Source organism: Oryx dammah, unplaced genomic scaffold, assembly GCF_014754425.2.
Source record: "Oryx dammah isolate SB20612 unplaced genomic scaffold, SCBI_Odam_1.1 HiC_scaffold_5, whole genome shotgun sequence".
NCBI classification, from domain to species: domain Eukaryota; kingdom Metazoa; phylum Chordata; class Mammalia; order Artiodactyla; family Bovidae; genus Oryx; species Oryx dammah.
In genome coordinates, this window is record NW_024070189.1 from 71915451 (window position 1) to 71936735 (window position 21285).

The following is a 21285-nucleotide window of genomic DNA, read 5'->3' on the forward strand; positions in this document are numbered from 1 at the left end:
TGAGAGGCGACCTCCGGCCGTCCTGCGGGCCTCCTCCCTCGGCCGGTGACATCACCGCATTCCCGTCCCGGCTCCTCCCGCCTGCAGCCGCAGTGACAGGCGAGCCGGGCCCGGTGGCGGAGAGGAAGTGTGGGGCCGCCGCGCTGAGCCCGTCCCCGCCGAGGCCGAGCGGCTCCCCCCGGGGTGCTCGGGTGACAGTGCCGCGGCCGCCGGGCGCAGCGCGGGGCACGCGCCGGGCAGAGCCGAGCACCAGACGGACGCTTCGGCAGAGACGCGGGGAAAATGGCTGATGACTTTGGCTTCTTCTCGTCGTCGGAGAGCGGGGCCCCAGAAGCGGCCGAGGAGGACCCGGCGGCTGCCTTCTTGGCCCAGCAGGAGAGTGAGATTGCGGGCATAGAGAATGACGAGGGTTTTGGGGCACCTGCCGGCAGCCAGGGGGGCCTCGCGCAACCGGGACCCGCCAGTGGGGGTGAGTCAGCGCGGTGGCCTGGGTACTGGGGGTTGGTGAGGGGGGGACCTGGGGCTCTCACCCGGGGTCCTCGGCCTCCGGGCCCTGCGGTAGAGCGAAGAAGGCCTGCTATGGCCAGCCAGAAGCAGGCCTGGGGCTGTATGTGTACCTGAGGGGGCCCTGAAGAAGGAAATGGGAGGGGGATCGTGCTGTGTTTCCTATCTGAGGCCCCGCCTGGGGCTGAGGATCTGGTGGCTCCCGGCATAGAAATTCGTCATGACATTTCATTCCCAACCCAGCTCCACCACTGCCTGGCTCTGGAATCCAAAGCAGCCCAGCCTTGAGCTTCCCAGTAGGCTTGCTGCCCCGGGCTGAGCCCTGCAGGTGTGCACAGGACCTCAGACCTCCCTGACCCTTGGACTTAGCTCCCTCCTTCAGTTGGGAAAGCAGGAGGCACTGGGTGCTCTAAGAACTTACAGACTTTCCTGGAGGATCACCTGCCATCCTGCGGTCACTGTTCTAGGCACTTTACTTAACATTTCATCATTTCATGTGCATTATACACCCATTTCAGAGATGGCAGAACCAGGGCTCAAATGTACACTACTGAAAGAACTAGTAAGTGGCAGAGTGAGGACTAAACCATTTCTCTCAGACTCTGAATCCTCTCCCCCTGGCCACAGTGTCTCCCATATGCCAGGCTCTGAGTCAGACACCAGTATGGGGACAGGGGCACAGAGGGCTTCAGTCAGATGTGATCCTGCCCTCCTGGGTTTGGAGCTTAGTGGTTTTGCAAAGGTGGTCCAAGGCTATTGGGGTTAGCTTCAGGCTTGGGGTTTGGGGCCTGGTCCTTGCAATAGTGTGTTTATCAACAATGTTCCTGCTCTAGTTCTGCCTGAAAGAACAATCTCTTAAAGTTAGAAACTAGCTATCATTTTCATGGGTGCATCCCAAACAGCCCTTGTTTCCTGTTAATGTTGTCATTTTAGTGGGGGTTTATGGGCCTGTCAGAATAAGTGATATCTTAACATATTTAAAAAAAAATGTTTACAAGTAAAGCTTCTTATAGTTATATTTGTATTCAACATTTACTGAGCACCTACTCTGTGCCAGACACAGTGGGGATACAGATATGAATAAGACAGTTCCTGTGGCTTGAGGGGCTCAAAAGCATCTCTGTATCCTCTTCGTGTGAGAAACGTAACAAGCCCTTTGTCACGTGTAAGAAACTGGAAGCCCAGAGAGCCTGAGTGTCTTGCCCAAAGTCACACAGCCGTGAGTGACAGATCTGGGACTAGATCTCAGGCCTCTCAACTCTGGGCTCCACATTCTTTCAAATGCTGTGGCAGTCACCCTGGGAGGTGATGGGATGTGGAGGTGGGAGGATCTTTTGCTACCTAACCAAGTCAGCAGTGGATGTCTTCTGAAGGAGCAGCAGCTTCTAGCACTTTGGCACACCCCAGGGAATCCTGGAAAATATGGGCCCACATCTTGAGACTACCAGCTTCCCCAGTCAGGTTGGCATGGGAGAGGCCCTGCTGGGAGAGCCCATGTCAGAACCATCTAAGAGAAAAGCAGGGAGAAGTCAGGCAGAGGGCTGCAGATGTGGCTGGGGTTTGAGTAGGCTGTGACCTCTCCTAGGATGGTGGGACTCCAGGGATTTATGGCCTGGATGGGAGGTTCCCTTTCCAGCAGGGGTGGTACAGGTTGGCCCCAGACCAGAGGTGGCAGGGAAAGCAGCAGGGACACGGCCCTGAGGGTCTCCTGGACTCACAACCACTAAAGCTGCAAATGTTCAGCTACCCTGCTGAGTAGAGCACTGGGATCTGAGAGGAGTTATGGGATGTGGCTCAATAGGTGGCCAGAGAGGATAGAATTGATCTACCCGCCTAGGTCTAGATGGTGATGAGTAAGTAGTCCCCCGGAGACTGGTGATAACTGCCAGAGCCTGAATAAGTTGCAGAAAATGTGCCTTAGGCTGCTGGGAGCTGGACGGAAGCTCCTGCAGCCAGCACCACTCACCACTTCTGAGTCTTGTCTCTTAAATGATGCCCTTGTGCTGAGTGCCCTGACTTTGGGGACAGGGGGTGCTTCCCTGATGGCTCAGTGGTAAAGAATCTTCCTGCAATGCAGGAGATGCGGGTTCAGTCCCTGGGTTGGGAAGATCCCCCGGAGGAGTACATGGCAACCCACTCCAGGATTCTTGCCTGGAGAATCCCATGGACAGAAGAGTCTGGCGGGCTACAGTCCACAGGGTCACACAGAGCTGGACTCGACTGAGCTCCCAGGCATGCATGTACCTCAGGGGAAACTTTAGAGTAGGCCTGAGTCTGAGCTTCTTTGAGTTCCTCCTCTGGGGCTAGAGTTGCGGCCAGCCTGAGCAATGGATACTTTGTTTCCATTCATCAGCCTTGGGTAGGGCCCAGGAGGTTTACATTTTCACACCCAGATTTCTATGTGCCCCACCTGGCTCTGCCCTGGACTTGCCCAGTCACTTCCTGGGCAAGCCCATTTTCCCTTGATGTGACTCAGTAAGCTCCCAGGAATATTCTGGACCCCATCTGTCCCTGTCCCAAAAGGGGATTAGGGATCTGAGGGAAGTCTCACCCACGGCTCATGCCTGGGACTCCTATCTGCCTCACTCCTGTTCAGCCGGCTTTGGACTGTGGGCACGCAATTATTAACGTGCCGTGGGCTGGTCAGAAAGCACTGTGAGGACAGAGACTCATAATTTCATGTGTGGGCGTATGTGGATTCCCAAAGAGGCTGAAGCCTCATTTCCAAAGGGCAGCACCCATGGGACGGAGAGACTGGGTTGCAGAGACTTCCTAAAGGACAGGGTGGGCCCCTGGCTGCTTCTGCGGTTGAGGGGTCTGAGACTGGGACTGGTCAGGGTGGCGTGTGGGAGGGGACACAACTTCCCCTCCAGAAATGCCAAGTGCACAGACCGGCATCGTGAATGGACCCTGGTAACTTCAGACTCTGGTAGAGGAGATGCCCCTGGAGAAGATGCTGCCACTGATTTAGGGACCAGGCCACGGTGCAGGAGAAACTCCATCTAAATGAGCAGGGAGGACAGCTGATAACTGTTGGTTAAAATTGATCACTGTTTGAAAACAAAATCGATTATAATTTATATCTACTGGAGATTGTTTCCATGGGGTTTAGGATCCCTCCCTTTAGTCCCCAAGCTGAAAGCACTGTCACTGTGACTCACGGCTCTATCTGGCTGGTGAAGTGTACTTGTCCATCTGGGATGGTCTTGTACAGCCTCCCGCGGCTCCTGGCTAAGAGGCATTGCAGTTTCTGAGAGTCCTCAGGCCTTGCAGACAACAGCGGGCCCCCAAAGAGCAATTCAGCTTCCACTTAGCCAATACTGACTGCTCACCCATAGGAGCTAGCTGAATGGAATACAGAGCCTGATAAGGGAATGCATGACCCATGGGAAGTCATGTAAGAGGGGGTGCTATACAGCATTTGAGGATACTCCATAGTAGTTGAGACCTTCCATCGGTGCTCAGGGTAGAAGAGGAAGCAGTGGAGGGCTTCCCAGAGGAGGTGACTTGTGAACTGGGCTTTGGAGAATGACTGGATCCCCAAGAGCATTCTTTGGTGAGGGAAGTAGGAAGAAAGGCATGGAATGTGGCATAGTGTGTTTGGGGAAGGCGGAAACCAGAATAGGGTTTGTGGGAAGGAGTGGTGGGAAGCGAGGCAGGAAAAATGGGCAGGGCCAGATTGCAAAGATTCTCATGAGTTATGGTCCGAGGTTCAATGTATTCATTCAACAAATATTTATTGGGCCCCTGTTATATGTCAGGCACTCTTCTAGGTGCTGGATCCCAGTGATAGACAAAACAAAGTCCCTGCCCTCCTGGAGGGCTTTCAAGTGGAGTAGATAGGTAATTAGCACGTACAAAAATAAACTTATCAGGCTGTGGTAGGTGATACAGACAAAGTACTGTACGGGGGAGGAGAGCAGTGTAGAGGACAAATGTCAGGGATGGTCAGGGGAGGCTTCAAACAAGGAAGTGTTTGAGCAGAGGCTGAAGGGCTTGAGGGAGCAGGAGAGCCTTCCAGGGAGAGGGAACGGCACCTGTCAAGTTCCCAAAGAAGGAGCAGACCCTGTTCATTTTAATTAGAAGAGTTACGTAAGTAAGTGTATGCTTTTCATCAGCCATAGCGGTTGGTTTGAAAGAGGTTTGGGAGAGAGTGAAGATGGAGGCAGGGAGGCCTGTGAGTGGACAAAAGCCGTTTAGTCCTTCTTTCTTTAGTGCTTTGATTAATTTGCTATTCAACAAATAGTTTCTGAGCACCTCCTAAGTCGCAGGTCTTATACCTGGTTCTGGGGAAGATGGTGGGGAGGGTTTGGACACAGGTGTGCCCTCCAGGTCACTGCCACTAGTGGGGCAGACAGACCAAGTAGCTGTGCAGGCGGGCCTGGCGGGGGGCAGAGGGACCCCCAACTTTGAGGGTCCCTGCTGCAGCAGAAGTCATGGGAATTTGTGACTGATCAGGTGTCAGGGCAAGGGACCGGGAGGAGTCATTGCTGAGGTGAGGGCCGCAGCAGATCCTTCTGGGAGGGGCAGGAGGAGGAAAGACAGGCCAGGTGCTGCCTGGTAGGGGCTAGTTCCTGCTCTCCCAGGTGAAGCCGTTGCTCAAGGCACCTCAGGGACAAGTGGAGACGCACACTCCCTTCTTCCTGAGCCCTCGCAGACCCGCCCTGAGCCTCCAGCTCCTCTGCTGGCTCACTGGACATAGACTCCATAGGTAATCAGGCCATTCCTAACTGTGGCTGAGGGGAAATTAATTTCAGGTAGGTGAGGAGCTATTACTGGCTGGCGACCTTGGGTAATCACGTAGCCTCTCTGGGCCTCAGTTTGAGAATCTGTAAAATGGGTTGATAACACACCTTGTGCCTTTCAGCACAAGGCTATGGTGAAAATTAGATATGATAAAAGCTATGAGAAGGCTTTGTGAACAGTCAAGGACTGAGCCCAGGTTATGTATGCATACATGATGTCTGCATATGTGGAAATCAGTACACACACATGGATATATACAGAGGTTGCCTCGGTCGCTAATGTACGACCCTGCTTATTTTAAGCTGAGCCATGAGTAATGCCATCTTCTTGTTCTCTTTCTATCAGGTTCTGAGGACATGGGGACCACGGTCAATGGAGATGTGTTTCAGGTAAGCAAGATTCTGTCCTTGAAGCAGGAGGGATTGACAGCCTGGGTCTCAGTAACTTTTTGGCCCCCATCATGGATAGGAAGAGGGCTTCAAGTTCTGTTCACTGGGATGGGAACATTAAGAAAGTTTTGAAACTTTTTTTTTTTTTTGGTTGTATAGGAGAAGGGGATGAAGAATAAGGACCACACAGATAGGGATCGATGGGGTATGGCCTCAGGTTGCCCATGGTACTGTTGAGCTTGCAGAGGGAGAAAGAAAGTAGCTCACAGTGGCATGGACTAAAGGAAACACAGGGCCCTGCACATGTCTGCCACTGATGGGAGGCTCAACCCAGTGGTCAGCCATGTCTGAGCATTTTCACTGGGTGGGACCCGGTTAAAAGAGATTTCACTTCTCAGAATTTTCCTAAAGAAATAGCTGGACAGAGACACTCAGATTCTTTATATGATTATTTATAGTGGCAGACAAATTGGAAATAACCTAAGTGCCCACTCTTGAGGACCTGGGTAGGTAAATTGGAAAACCATGCCGTTGTTACAAAGAGCAGTCATAGCTTTCTGTATGGACATGAAAAGATGCCCATAATATAATAAATGGAAAAGCAGCTTGCAGAGTAATATGCACAGTATGGTCCTGCTTTTTATTTTAGAAATACGTTTGCATGAAGATCTGAAAGGATGTGTACCAATTGTTAGCAGTGGTTAACCCCAAGGTTGTGGGAGAAGGGAGGGTAAGGAAAAGCTTTCACTTTCACTGAGTTGTTTTAAAATTCTTTGTAATGATCCTATAACACACACACTCTCTCTCTCTCATTCCCCGCCCTGCCCTGCCACCACCACCCAAAAAAACACAGCTAGTAAACACCCACTCCAGTATTCTTGGGTTTCCCTAGTGGCTCACACCATAAAGAATCTGCCTGCAATTCAGGAGACCTGGATTCGATCCCTGGGTTGGGAAGATCCCCTGGAGGAGGGCATGGCTACCCACTCCAGTATTCTTGCCTGGAGAATCCCCATGGACAGAGGAGCCTGGCGGGCTAGGAGGTCATAAAGAGTAGGACACGACTGAGCGGCTAAGCACATCAAAGATATTTCTAGTTAAAAATTTCTCTCCACACTCACCTAAGCCCCCTCCTTTCCTACATATACAGATCATATTAAAAGTACTTAAAGAATTTGGAACACAAATAGTATCCTCAGGACCCCACAGATGCAACAGTCTTCACCAGATGAACTTTAAATCCCACTGGACGGGGTCAAAGACCCTTGACTGCCGCAGGATCTCCTGAACTCTGCCTCGTGGAGGAGCTGGCCTCCTAAATCCTCAGGGAGAACAAACAATAGTTTCTTATGTAAGAGGGATGGGCTGGTACCTTACACAGGGCAACTGGCCAAGTCCCATTTCTGGAAAATTACTCAACTACCGGCAAGCTAGAAAAGTTAGTCTCTAGGACTTTAAGAGCTTTGTGTTTCCTTGGGCCTGCCTGAGAGCTCCAAATAAGCAATACTGATGCCTGTCCAGTTTGGCAGAGCAGAGAGACTCAGATTGCCCCTGCCCTGCACATATTCCAAAGGACTTGGCTTGACCCGAAAGGTCTGTGTCCGAAAGTGGCCCTGGAGCTGGAGATATACTTGGGACCATAGTACCTAGAACACCAGGAGCAAAATAATTTTCCCTTTCTACACATTAGCACGGGAGGCCTTCTCCCGTCCTGCCCCCTGGCCTCACTTTGTATTGAATGAATCTGAGAAACCCTAGGCCTTCTCCCCAGTCTCAGTGGGAATTTTTTTCTCACTGCTACCAAGAATAACCCCAGGTATGTTTACTTGTGAATCATTTGTGGTAGACCTGGGTTCAATCCCTGAGTTAGGAAGATCCCCTGGAGAAGGGAATGGCTACCCACTCCAGCATTCTGGCCTGGAGAATTCCATGGTCTGTATAGTCCTTGGGGTCGCAAGGAGTCGAACACGACTGAGCAACTTTCACTTCACATCTGTGCCACACTAGCATCCTTAAAGGCAGGGAAGGGGGTCACACATGAGGCAAGTCACTCAGAGCCTTAGTGGCCAATTTCAGGTTCATCTGTATGTATGCAGTGTATGCTAAGTCACTCAGTCGTGTCCGGCTCTTTGCGACCCCGTGGACTGTAGCCCACCAGGCTCCTCTGTCCATGGAGTTCTCCAGGCAAGAGTACTCGAGTCGGTTGCCATGTCCTTCTCCAGGGGATCTTTCCAACCCAAGGATCGAACCCGCGTCTCTTACATCTCCTGCTTTGGCAGGCAGGTTCTTTACCACGAGCACCACCTGGGAAGCCCTCTGCTGCTGCTGCTAAGTTCATCTAAATCTCCTGATCTGGCGCCCTTTGTTCCACCCCCTTGTTGCTGGACCAGGCAGGCCACAAGGGCCAGCTTGCTGGTGGGAAGCCCCTGCAGATTTCTCTTAGGATGGAGCACAGAGCAGGGTCTGACTTTCAAGGATCCTGGACGGAACTTTCCTGCTACCTTACTTGATCTTTTCTGGAAGCCTGTGGGCCACTGGGAGCTTCCCTCATGGCTCAACTGTAAAGAATCTGCGTGCAGTGCAGGAGCCACAGGAGACATGGGTTTGATCTCTGGGTCAGGAAGATCCCCTGGAGGAGGGCATGACAACCCACTGCAGTGTTCTTGCCTGGAGTATCCCTGGACAGAGGAGTCCATACAGCGGGAAAGAGTCAGATACGACTGAAGCAACTTGGCACGCAACGTGCACGTGAGCCACCGCAGAGTCCAGCTATGAACCTGATCCCCAACAAGGCCTAAGGATAAGCCTGCCCAAACCTATTCTAATTCTTTCTGCTGCCGCCAGGGGCAGGGAGAGAAGGCCCCGGCAGGACTCCCTCCTCCTACACAAGCTCTCTGCCTTCCCCCACCCACGTGGCCATCACCCCCACTGAGCTACTTAGAGGAATCAACAGCTCAGCTCAGCTTAGCTTTAGCTGGTCAATCCCCAGGATCAGCTCTGCCTCATCCTCCTGGTTCCCCATGATGTCACAGCATGTGCTGGGCCAGCCTGGCCTCCGGAAGTCCAGCGGAGGGGTCCCTTGGGAGAGGGGTGGCACCAGGGAGCCGGGCCGACACAAGCCCAGCCCTGATTGTAGCTTCCTGCCTTTTGGTCCCAGCCATTCCCAGATGCCTTCCCTTTCGAGCTTGGGCGGGGCTCCAAACATTCCTGCAGCTGGGGTTGAGCCCTCCCAGGCTACGGGCTACAGTGGTTGCAGGGCAGTTACCACATTCAGGCCCCACTTCACACCTGGAGTGGGATGTTGTCACTCCCATGTGACAGGTGACGACACCTAAGGAGAACAAGGAGGGGACTTCTTAAAGGTCACACCTCCAGGGAGTGGCAGGAGGGGACTTGAAGCCCAAGTCCCTCTGATGCTGTGTCCCAGGCTCTCCCCATGCCCTCCACATCGCTTTGCAGGCAGCCCCTCATTCCTTCATTTAGTCAGCTCACATTCTGAGTGCCATGCGCTGTGCTCAAGGCCTTGGATGTAGAGGCAAATCCAATGGCTGTTGGTTCTCAAAGAGCTCAAGTGCAGGACAGCAGGGGCTCAGGTGTGGGGCTGGTCTCAAGAGCCAGGAGTCTGAGTTCTTATTATACATCGAAATGGAAGTATTAGTTGCTCAGTTGTGTACGACCCTTTGTGACCCCATGGACTGTAGCCCACCAGGCTCCTCTGTCCATGGGGATTCTCTAGGCAAAAATACCAGAGTGGATTGCCATCCCCCTTCCACAGGGGATATTCCCAACCCAGGAACGAACCCAGGTCTCCTGCATTGAAGGCAGATTCTTTACCATCTGAGCCACCAGGGAAGCTATTCTGCATTGGGCACCACCCAAAAGCTTTAATGGATTAACTCATTTCATCTTCCCAACACTCCTGTCATGTAGGTTCCATACATTATCCCTACTTTACCGATGAGGAGAAGGAGGACACACAGGGAGGTTTAATAGCTCTGGTTACAGAGCCAAGAAGAGCTGGGACCTGAAGCAGATTCAGCTGCACGGAAGTCAGAGAGTGCAACAGGAACGGATGCTGGAAGTGGGTTCCAGGCTGCCCAGGGGGAGGTGGGTGGTCCTGGCTGGGAGGACAGCATGTGCAAAGGCACAGAGGATAAGATGCTCAGTCTGGGGCTGCTGCAGGGAAGGGTGTGCTGGGGAGCCGGAAGAGACCACAGGTGCAGGGCCGTGTGCCTGCAGGTGGGAGGCATAGGGGTATGTGGGGGGCGGGAACAGCTCCCAGCCAGAGCCTATCAGTGGGCCGTGTTGGTGGAGGAGGCGGGCTCAGCTTGACCGGGCTCTCCACTCAGAGCCTGGGGCACAGCCATCTCTGGGCACCACCTGCTGGGGCCGCACTGAGCGATGCCCCTAGATGTGGAGTGCAGCTGCTCCAGGCTCCTCCCCTCAACCCTCCTAACCTCCCTCTGTCCCCAGCATCTACTCCAGCTGCTTCTACACTCAGACTGAGGCGCTGTGGTGAAGTCTGGATGGAGTCAGACAATCTGGGCTTCATTTCTGTTTTTTCCCAGCTGGATGACCTTGGACTAGTCGCTGCTTTGAGCTGGATTTGTCATTTGTAAAATGGGGATGAGAAGCCCTTCCTTGCTGTCCCCACAGGTCTGTTGAGAAGAGTTCTCTGCAGCCTTAGAAGCTTCTTATCCCTGAGCTAGCCACTAAGTGAGCCAAGAGGGTTTGAAGGCAAGTGTAAGAGAGACAGAGAGTGCGAGGACAGACCACGGTCTCTAATCTTGGGATGCTAGACGTGTGAGGGAGGAAAAAATCACGTGAACAGAAGTGACTTTGGCCCCTGTTGGCTACGTGTGGCCGGTGTGTTACACCCAGGAATTCAGTTTGAATTCTGGCTCTGCCAGTTGCTGGCTGGGTGACCCTGGGACTTTGAAGCTAGACTTTTTCCTACCTGTAAAACAAAGATAATAAAACCCACCATGAAGGTTTGTGAAGGCCAAAGAGCACCATTTAATTGAAGGTTCTTTGCAAGTTTTTAAGCACTCTAACCTGTGAGTCTTAATTTTAGGGCAGTCTTGAAGGAGATGGTGGGGTTTCCCAGGTGTCTCAGTGGTGAAGAACCTGCCTGCCAATGCAGGAGACACAGAAGATGCTGGTTCTACCTGTGGGTTGGGAAGATCCCCTGGAGTAGGAAATGGCAACCCACTTGAGTATTCTTGCCTGGAAAATTCCATGGATAGAGGAGCCTGTCAGGCTACCGTCCATGGGGTTGCAAAGAGTCGGCCACGACTGAGCATGCACGCACTTCTAAAGGAGATGGTGAGTCCTGAAGGACACCATGGAATGACTCCTAACCCTCCAGCCCACCTCTCTCAACCCATCTCATCCACACGTGGCAGCATGTCTGTACTCGCATTTTCCCAAAGGCACCAGCCTCACGTGGTCCTTACGCTGCCAACTCTTGGTCTGAAATGTCCTTCCCCTGTCTCTTCCCAGCCTCCTCTGCTCCTAGGCTGGAAAGGTCGTGCCCTCCCTTGTCCCCGCCCTTGTCATGACCCACGTTATGCACATACCCCAAGTCACGGTCTTCATTTGTGAGGGACTCCCTCTGCCAAGCTCCTGGATAATGGGCCAACTTGTTCATCTCTGTCCCCAAGCATGAACATATGTTAATTCATTCAAGAGATGTTCTTGAGCGCCTCTTACAGCCAGGCCCTCCTTGTCCTAGGTTCTGTACAGAGATAGTCTCTGTCTGCATGGAACTCACTTCCTGGGGAGGGTGGGGGGCAGATAGTAAAGAAAGTCGGAAAGTGTTAGTTGCTTAGTCATGTTCAACTCTTTGCAACCCAAGGACTATAGCTCACCAGGCTCCTCTGTCCATGGGATTTCCCAGGCAAGAAATACTGGAGTGGGTCGCCATTCCCGTCTCAAGGGGATCTTCCTGACCCAGAGATCAAACCCAGGTCTCCTGCATTGCAGGCAGATTCTTTACTGTCTGAGCCACTAAGCAAGCCAGTATTTTAAGATATCATGAGTACCAAGAAGAAATAAAATGTAGCACCTGGATAAACACATAGACACCAAAGTAACTGCACTTGTCTGCAGATGGGACATTCTATAGGATTGGGTAGAGGTCCTGGTAGCCTGGCCTCAGGACAGGGTTTTTCCCAGAACTGGACAGGGTGGGGCTCACCCTACATCGTGATCAACTTGTGTTGTCGAGATTAGGGCCCTGGAAAGGCCCCTTGAGATGTCATGAGAGACTCTCTGAATTGAAATATAATGTTGGGCAGGAAGGAGGAATAAGGGCAGTGCCCCAGCTGCCCCACCCAAGGGTGGGTCTGATCCAAGGAGCCAGGCAGCACTGCCTCGCCCTCGGCCTGCCCTTTTCTCTCCCCAGGGAGATGCAGCTCTTACGTCCATCTGCGTGCTCCTTCACCTTGCTGCCCACAGCCCCTTGGACAGACACCCAGCACTTCCTCTGAACTGGCACATGCTGGTCCCAGGGGGGTCTTCATCCACACGGCCACTGCTTGTTAAGCACCAGCTGTGTGGGCACCACTGGACAGACGCTGTTGGGTGGGGAGAAGACATTAAACAACACTGGGATTCATGACAGTTTGATGAGTGCTTGAGCAACAGAGCAGTGAAAGCAGGGACAGGTTCATAGGGCTGTAAACAAGGTTCTGCCCTGCTGACAGGGATCTTGCCGTACAGCCAGGAGACACACTTGGTAGAAGGTGAAGGAGCACAGGGAGAGGAAGGGCTGTGAGATCTGCTTGAGGGTTTGGAAATACCCCAGAGCTGGTGACTTCTGAACTAGTAACTCGTGGGATGGAATAATATTTCATCAGCTGGAGGAAGGAGGGGAGACAATTGCAGGCCGAAAGCACAGAGGAGACAAAGGCGGGACAGCGTGGATGTGGGATGGGTGGAGACAGGAATGCACAGGCCGACAGAGCGCCAGAGTGGGAGTGCTGAGAGACGGGCTGGATCGTAAAAAAGCTCTGGCTCTTTGAGAACAGAGGGACGCCCCAGCCTGTCTGGGCTGAGCTCTCAGCCTGCCATGCTTGGAGTCCCCTACCCTGGCAGGCAGCCTGGAGAGTTGGGCAGAGCCCCAGCCTGGAAGTCAGAGGAGGCCTGGACTCCGGCCCAGGTTCAGCCACTACATTGTGCCCTCTCTCCTGGCCCCAGTTTCTGTCCCCTATAAGATGACAATGAATAATAATAGTAATTCTAGCTATCATTTACTGAGCCATCACTCCCTGCCGGGCACTCTTGTAAATTTCTTACAAGTACCGTTGCATCAAATCCTCACACCAGCTCTTAGAGGCAGTTTTAGTATCATCTTCATTTCAAATGAGAAAACTGAGGTCAGGCAAGGTTGAGTGACACACGTGGAGCAGGCAGTAGAGATGGGATCTGACCCCAGATCGTCTGGCCCCCAAGTCTGAGCTTCCCATCACTGCATGACCTTAGCTAAGCCCACCTTGCCTATCTCAGGACTGTTCACTGCTCTGTGCCAGGCATTGTGCTGGGTGCTGGGGACACAGCAGGGAACAGGGCAGGCAAATCCCTGCTGTCACAAATGTGACGTTCTGATAGAGGAGACAGACAATGGACAAGTAAATGTATTATAAAGTGAGGCCATTTGGTGCTGTGTGTTATTGGGTGAATAAAACTAACAGTGCTCAGTCGTGTCCAACTCTTTGCAACACCACGGACTGTAGCCTGGCAGGCTCCTCTGTTCATGGGATTCTCCAGGCAAGAATACTGGAGTAAGTTGCCATTTCCTCCTTCAGGGGATCTTTCCCACCTAGGGATCCAACGTGACTCTCTTGTGGCTCCTGCATTGGCAGATTCTTTACAACTGAGCCACGTGGGAAGCCCGCAACTAACAGAGTGGAACTTTAATGATAGAAACACAGGGAACTCTCTGTGTGCCAAGAAGCATTTGAAGTTCTTCACACTTTTAAAACTCATTCCATCTTCATATTAACCCTATGGAGTAGGTGCTATTTTGTAGCCTGTTTTATGATGAGGAAAGTCAGGCACAGAGAGGTTGAGTAACTTGCCTGGGGTCACAGATGGGGAAGGGTGGCTGGTGGAGGGCACAGCAAGTGCAAAGGCAGGGTACAGTCACAGGAGACAGTGGGTATGACGTGGTTTGAGATGTGAGGGGTTTAAATAAAACTGATGTGTAGGGTTTTATTGCTTATAGAAATGGCAACACTTTGACCCAGAAGTGGCTAAAGAATAAAGAGAAATTAGTGGCCTCTGTAACTGGAAAGGAGTAGTCAAGGAGCAGAGACAGAGGGGCTTGTGGACAGGCTGGGTGTACTGCCGTCTGTCTATGTCCTAGGAGGCCAACGGTCCCGCGGACGGCTATGCTGCGATCGCCCAGGCGGACAGGCTGACGCAGGAACCCGAGAGCATCCGCAAGTGGAGAGAGGAGCAGCGGAAACGGCTGCAGGAGCTGGGTGAGGACAGGGCTGAGGCTGTGAGCTGGGCTGGGCCCCCTGCGTCGGGGCTTCCCGCTGGGGGGGTGGTTTGGGACCATCACCATGTCGGGTGGGAAGCCTTAGAGGACCTGGGGCTCCTTAGTGTGGGAACTGGCTGAGGACGGGGCTGAGGGGAGAAGCCCCCAGGGCCGCTGTGCCTCACCTTCCTCCTGGAAAGCTGCTGCTTATTCACTTGTTGGGGGTTGCAGATGCTGCCTCCAAAGTGATGGAGCAGGAATGGCGGGAGAAGGCCAAGAAGGACCTGGAGGAATGGAACCAGCGCCAGAGTGAGCAAGTCGAGAAGAACAAGATCAACAACCGGTGAGCAGAGCTATCAGGGCGTGAGCGGGCGGTGGGGACATAAGGGGGCGGTGGGGACATGAGAGGAGCCATGGTGTGGGGGACTGTCACAAGGATGGGTGATTTAGTGGCAAGAACACGGAGGAAGGAGAAGCCAGACCCTCAGGGCTGTTTCCTCAGTGACCTGTGGAGCTCAGCACCCTGAACGCTGCAGACCTGGTGACTGTAAGCTCTCATCTCCTCCCCATGACAGAGAAAAGCAAGTCTATCAGTCGATGGACAAGATCCTAGGACCCACTGAAATGTAAGCCAGATGACCCTGGAGCCCAGGGGCCAAGAGCTGGATCGGGGGCCCTGTGGCCATGGTTAGCATCTCAGAGAACACAGGCCTGGCTGGGAGGGAAGAACCAAGCCATATGCAGGGTTTTCCTGCTTATTGAAGTGACAACACTTCGACTCAGAAGTGGCTGAAGAGTAGAGGGAAATTCGTGGCCTATGTAACTGGAAAGGCCAGGGGGAAGCAGGCAGGCACAGTGGGCTTGGGCTGCAACAAAGTCTGTCGGTGCTCACTTTTACTGTCTCTCGGCCCTGCTTTCCTTCCGCCCACCTTCACTCTTGTGCACACACCCCAGGGATGGGGCCCAAGGTGGCCACCGGCAGCTCCAGGCTCCTGCTCTATTTTCTTGGCAACTCCAGAGAAAGTAAGCCTCTCGCCCCAGCAGCTTCAGCTGGTCTGGTGTGGGGTCATGTGCTGGTCCCAGGCCCACTGACTGTCCCAGGAGCAGAGACTCTCTGATGGATCCAGATTGGGTCTCATTTCTTGGATTGTGTGTGGGGTCCAGTCCCACACAAACCACAGGGACTGGGCGGCGGCAACTGATGCTTTACAGAACAATCAGGATGCCCTTCCTGGAAGAAGAAGCACAGGCGTTGAGCAGGAAAGACAGTGGAGACCCACCAGAGAACCCCTTGCAGAAACGGTCTCTGCCCAGAGAGCGCCCAGCAGCCCCTGCCTTTGAGGCTGTGCCCTTGAAGGCACCAGACCCGCCAGGAAGGGGAAGCCTGGCTCTGGGAAGCCTCCAGCTTCCATTCAACAAGCTGCTGCCTGCCAGTCCCTGGGCTGGGCCCTGGGGAGGTGGAAATGAGAAAGACTGCATCTGTGTTCTCAAAGAGCTCAGCAGTGGGCACACACATGCTGGGCTGGTCTCGGGAGCAGGGCCTTGCAGGAAGGCTGTGGAAAGGGATGTGGGCAGGGGAGGGGGCCTCCAGGTCTGGGGACCTGGGCTTTGGAGGACAACTAGGAGACCAGGGCACAGCAAGATGTGAAAGAAAGGCCATTGTCCTTTCTTTCTTTCCATCCAAGAAAGGCTTGGGCAGCAGGGAGAGAGGTGGGAGGTAGGGCCAGAGTGAGGGCCCACGTGTGCAGGGCCTCGAATGTGAGGGTTGGGAAGACATGGGCTATGGGAGCCACTGAAGATTTGTGAACAGGAGGAGTAACAGGATAAGGGCCGAGTTTTAGGAAGGGCCCCCTCCTCGGGTGGGTGGAGGATCCCTGCTCTCCTCTCTGGGCTATGGAGAGTTGCTGAGCCTTCCAGAACTGTGCTTCCTAACATGTCTCCAGCTGGAGGTACTAATGCTGATTTCTCTTTCTCTTTAACCTTCTGCCTGTCTGTCCATCTTGCCCTGCTGTTCTCCCCTCACCTAACCCCCTTCCCCCAAGGATCGCTGACAAAGCATTCTACCAGCAGCCAGATGCTGATATCATCGGCTACGTGTACGTGTCTCCTTTGCTGGGGCCCCTGTGTGTGGCTGGCAGTTTCTTGAGTCTCTCACTGGTGGGGTATGAATGAGTGTGGCTGGGCCCGGGGCAGTGATCAGAGAAGGAGGTGAGCCTGCAGGGTGGACACAGGCACCAGCCTTCACCTCCATCCCCGCAGCAAATGTGTACTGAGCATCTTTGAGACAGATTTGCTAAATCCAAGCAGACACAAGGAAAGAATGCTGGCCATCCTCAGGTGAGAGAGGCAAAGGGCCAAGCAGCCCAACTCCCTCGGCCCTGAGATGGCTCTTGGGGATGGGAGATGAGAGGTGGGGTGAGTCTTTTGTTGAACGAAACAAGCATGGAGTGCCTGGTGCTGGAGGTATAAAGCATGCTCTGCTATCCCCCACCTCCTGCCTGAGTGCACTGTTCCTCTCAGAGCTCCAGCCTGAATTTGGCTGCGAGCCCCTGGTGAGACCCCCATTGGCCTGTCTCATGTTCCTGGTTTGGGGTCTAGCCAGTCCTGTGCCTTAATCCAGACGAGAGATTTCTTCTTACAGTTAGCTGGCTGGTGTGTTGGGAATTGTGAAACTGAAGGAGAAAAAAAAGCAGTGATGAGTGTCTGATGACTGCCTCGTGCCTATGTGCCAAATATTTGCTGTTCCTCGCTCTGGGTACGCCCTTGGCAGCCCTCTCATGCTATCTGGGCTAACCCTCCTCTCACAGAACCTGGGACACACTGGAATAACAGCCTTCCACTCCTTCCTCTGCCCATTCTCCTATTTGTCCAGTACTTATTGGTGCTTACCCAATCCCAGTCTCCGGGTCAAACAGGAATAAGATGCACACAGTCCATCCCCTTAAGTTGCTCATGGTTGGAGGTGTGTTGTGATAAGAGCTGCTCACAAGGACACACAGGGCTCCCACAGAGCCACCCTCTGTGGGGGAAGCTTGAAAGATGCGGAACCACCCCTGGCCCTTAAAGCATGAGATGGAGTCTGCTGTGTGGCAAGGGTAAGAAGAGAAGGGTGTCCTTGATGGGAAAAGCTGCTGGGGCAAAGGCTATGAGAGGGGAAATACCTAGTGGCTGGGGTGGGGGTATGAGGGGCGGGGAGAAAATCAGTTTGGAGCCAGTTGAAGCCTGTAGTGTGATGTTTAAAAGCTCAGACCTGATTCTGAAGGTAGCAGAGAGACATGGGAAGTTTCAAGCAGGAGAGTGGGGATGGCAGAAGGGCATTGATGCTGGAGAACACCACAGGGGGTTCGTTGCTCCTATTGTGCCTGAAGACGTGACCCAAGGAGCACCCAAGGGAATCCCGAAGAGAGGAAGAGTCTAGACCAGCGCTTCTCAGACCTGCATTTATCTATGAATCACCAGAGGCTCTTGTCAAAATGGAGATTCTGACTCAGAAGGACTGAAGTAAGGCCATGATTCTGCATTGCCAACAAGCTCCATGGTGATGCGGTGCTGCTGGACCTTGAACCCCACTTTGAGAGCAAAGTTAGAGGGGAGCCTCTTGACCCGGATAGCTCAGTGGGTAAAGAATCAACCTGCAATGCAGGAGACCCCCGTTCGATTCCTGGGTTGGGAAGATCCCCTGGAGAAGGGAAAGGCTACCAGTCCAGTATTTTGGCCTGGACAATTCAATGGACTGTATAGTCCGTGGCGTCGCAAAGAGTTGGACATAACTGAGCGACTTTCACTTCACTTCACTTCACTTTTTGACCTGGAAGAGAGAGCTTCAAAGATCACTCCCCTCAGCCCTGCTGGTCAGTCAGCTCCACTCAAAACCTTACATTTTCCCAAGCCCACACATACATGTTGTGTTGCTGGGTTCTCAGACCAGTGAGATGAATCAGCAAAGAGGAGACACTGCTTCTCACTTTATAGATTAGGAAATGAGCACCCAGCAGGGAAGCAAGATCACTAGGAAGAGGCTGGGTCGCCTGATCCAGGGCCAGCTCATCCTGGATCCCTCCGGATCACCTGGAGAGTGATCACCCGCCATCAGCTAGTGCCTGGCACTTGGCAGAAATGGTCCTGCTTGTGATGCAAGGGAGGCTGCTAAGGAGGGGCTTTAAGGACACTTACTGGTCAAACAGAACACAGACCCAGCCCTCCCCACCCCAGAATCCCTTATTGTCTTTCTCTTAATGACTCCAACATTTAGGTTTTGTCCACAAAACTACATTTATTATACTTTATTTCCCCATTGTTCCTTCATCAGTGGCTTCTGTAACTATCAGCCAGAACCTCTGACCACTTTCCATCCTAACCTGATTCTAACCAAAAGCAAAGACTCCAGTGGAGCATTCCCCAGGCTGAGAGAATAGTCATTCTGTGCTAAAGAGAGTTCTGTAGTAAAATACGGGTGACTTGTTTTGAAGATCCTCTTTAATTGATTCTTTTACACATCTTTGACCACAACCTTTTCTGAAGAACACTCAGGAGGCAATGAGTCCGGAGAACCCTGAGGCAATGGCAAATCAGAGATTTCAGTTCGGTGGTTAGTAAATGTCCTGCCCAGTTTTAGGAAGTGTTGAAAATAGCTGAGGTATTACATTGATTCCTCCAAGGGCCTTTAGGTGTCAGGAGCCCCAGTTTGGGAACTTTTTCTCCTTGTTTTTTCAATTGGAGTATAATTGCTTTACAATGTTGTGTTTGTTTCTGCTGTACAAGGCAGTAAATTAGCTATATGGTGGTTCTGGGAAAACTGGAAAGCTGCATGTGAAAGAATGAAATTAGAATACTACCTAATATCATACACAAAAATAAACTCAATGGATTAAAGACCTAAAGGCAAGACCAGATACTACAAACAGAATACTCTTTGAAATAAATCACGGTACTGATTTTTTTGGATTGGTCTCCTAGAGTAATGGAAATGAAAGCAAAAATATGGGACCCAGTTTGGGAACTCTTGATGGAGAGGTGATGAACAGAAAGTGCTGGGGCAGGGGTAGGCTACTTGAGCTTCGGTGGCAAAGGAAGACCTTTCTCAGGAGGTAAGGCTTGCACTCAGACCTGAATGACAAGAAACAAGCTGTGAGCGGGTCTGAGGGAAGACCTCAAAAAAGGCCCTGAGGCAGGACCCAACGAGGGTTCCTCTGATGGCTAAGCTGTTCCTGGGGGCCTGAGGTCAGAGGTCATGGAGCTGGGGAGGAGATGTCTTGAAGTACCCCATAGTAGGCTGGGCGAAACAGCCTTGCTCTGTGGGAGCAGAGCATCACCGCTTCGGGGAAGAGGTAGACCACTCTGAAACCTCTGTCTGTCTCCACCTGCAGGGCATCTGAGGAGGCTTTTGTGAAGGAATCCAAGGAGGAGACCCCGGGCACAGAGTGGGAGAAGGTGGCCCAGCTGTGTGACTTCAACCCCAAGAGCAGCAAGCAGTGCAAAGACGTGTCCCGCCTGCGCTCGGTGCTCATGTCCCTGAAGCAGACACCGCTGTCCCGCTAGGAGTCTGCCAACCGCATGGCCGCCAAGCAGGGGCCGGGCCGGGCAGAGGAGGAGCAGCTGCTTTGGCCAGGGGGCGGAAATGCCTCCCACAGCTGCTACACAGCCTATTCCGTTCCTCCCCATCTCCCGGGGCCGGGAAGGGGAACCCTCACCCCCTCACCCGTCATTCCCTCACGGCCCAAGGGCCCAGCCCCTCACACCTCCTCTCAGTCCACAAAATTGTGACTGTCCTTCCTGATGTATTTTTTTTTTTCTTGGCTTAAAGGGTGTGTTGTTAACTCTTTTTACACTTATTTATTATCATTCTCATTTCTCTGGAAGCCACAACTGGTGTCAGGGCTTGGTTTGTGCTTAGAACCTCCCCAGCTTCATGGACTAGAGAGGAGGTATGGCTGTTTCCCTGGTAACCCAGGAGCTCCCAGCTGGAAGTGAGGGAACCCATCTATGTCTGCTGCCTCCAGCTCCAGGAGGAGACAACCAACCTCTCACAGGATGCATTTGCAACTTCAATCCTTTCTGATTGAACAAGCCTGTGAGATAAGGATTTGGGAGAAATAATCAGTGACTATACCTTCTCTCCTTTCAACAGAGGTTGCGCACAGTTTGCGGACAGGTTACATTCAAGCCATTTTGATCTGAAGTGTTTAATTGCCAACCTTATTAGTTTCCTAGAGCTGCCATAACCACACTGTCTGGGTTAGAACAACAGAATTTATCATCTCACTGTTCTGGAGGTCATTAAGTCTGAAACCATGGTGTCACCATCCCTCTAAAGGCCCTAGGGAAGGAGCTGTGTTCCTTGGCTTGTACATACATTATTACAATCCTGAGTTTATCATCACATCCCTTGTTCTCTATACATGTCTACTTTTGTGTCCAGACTTCCCTTTTGTATAAGCACACCAGTCATACTGGATTAGGGTCCACCCTACTGGCTTCATTTTAAATTGATTACCTCTGAAAAGACCCTATTATCAAATAAGATCACCTTCTGAAATACTGGGGTTAGGACTTTGAACTAACCTTTTTTATTGGTGGGGGTTGGAGGGGGAGGAAGAGCAACAAGTTAAAAATAGTAGCCATCCTCTCTAGAAGTGCTATAGCCCTCATCACTTCATGTCTGTTCCGTGTGGAGACCAAGGGTCACCACAGTGTACTGCTTTACACTTAGAATCTCTCTTACAGCTGAAACACCTTGATGGGGGGCAAGAAGCTTTGCTGGTCTTAGTCATACAGCTGGTGTTGAAACTGATGGAGCCACGGATGGAAGGAAACAGAATCTGAGTCAACACTTTAGGGATGACTGCAGATCAGGAACACCTGTTTGAGACTTTACATGAATGAGAAACTCATGAGGTGCCTCTCTCCTTGAGTTTGCTCAGATCTCCAGCCTCCTTTTCTCCTTAACCATAAAACACTAGGTACTGCCACAAATCATTGGCAAGCTTTGGGATTACCCTGTGCAAAGCCTCAGTTTCCTGTTCTGTAAGATGCATCAAGAACCAAGCTGAGATGGTCTAGATCAGCCTTGAGTGTTCTCAGGAGGTGGTAATGGAGACAGGAAGAGAAGTGGAGGGCAGAAGCCTGGCAGGCCTCATAGGAAGGAAGGTTTTCTACTTAAAG

General features: G+C 52.4%; 1 protein-coding gene across 2 annotated transcripts; it reads left to right on the plus strand.

Annotated features, from left to right (window-relative positions):
• Positions 1–56: 56 nt before the first annotated feature.
• Positions 57–19955, plus strand: CLTB (clathrin light chain B). 2 transcript variants are annotated; one of them, XM_040240509.1, is made up of 6 exons: positions 63–469; positions 5596–5639; positions 14008–14125; positions 14356–14467; positions 16167–16220; positions 19491–19955. In XM_040240509.1, the coding sequence occupies exons 1-6, from the start codon at positions 283–285 to the stop codon at positions 19660–19662; spliced, it is 687 nt and encodes a 228-aa protein (XP_040096443.1). In that variant the 5' UTR covers positions 63–282; the 3' UTR covers positions 19663–19955. The 2 variants fall into 2 exon arrangements, with proteins under 2 accessions (XP_040096444.1, XP_040096443.1); XM_040240510.1 differs by lacking the exon at positions 16167–16220 and having other exon boundaries at positions 57–469.
• The last annotated feature ends 1330 nt before the right edge of the window (positions 19956–21285 follow it).

Bases quoted from the DNA above. Each gene is read 5' to 3' on its own strand.
- CLTB (XM_040240509.1), top strand. From the start codon at position 283: ATGGCTGATGACTTTGGCTTCTTCTCGTCGTCGGAGAGCGGGGCCCCA. The intron at 14,126-14,355 runs GTGAGGACAGGG...TGGGGGTTGCAG, and splicing joins GAAACGGCTGCAGGAGCTGG to ATGCTGCCTCCAAAGTGATG. The intron at 14,468-16,166 runs GTGAGCAGAGCT...CCTTCCCCCAAG, and splicing joins AAGAACAAGATCAACAACCG to GATCGCTGACAAAGCATTCT.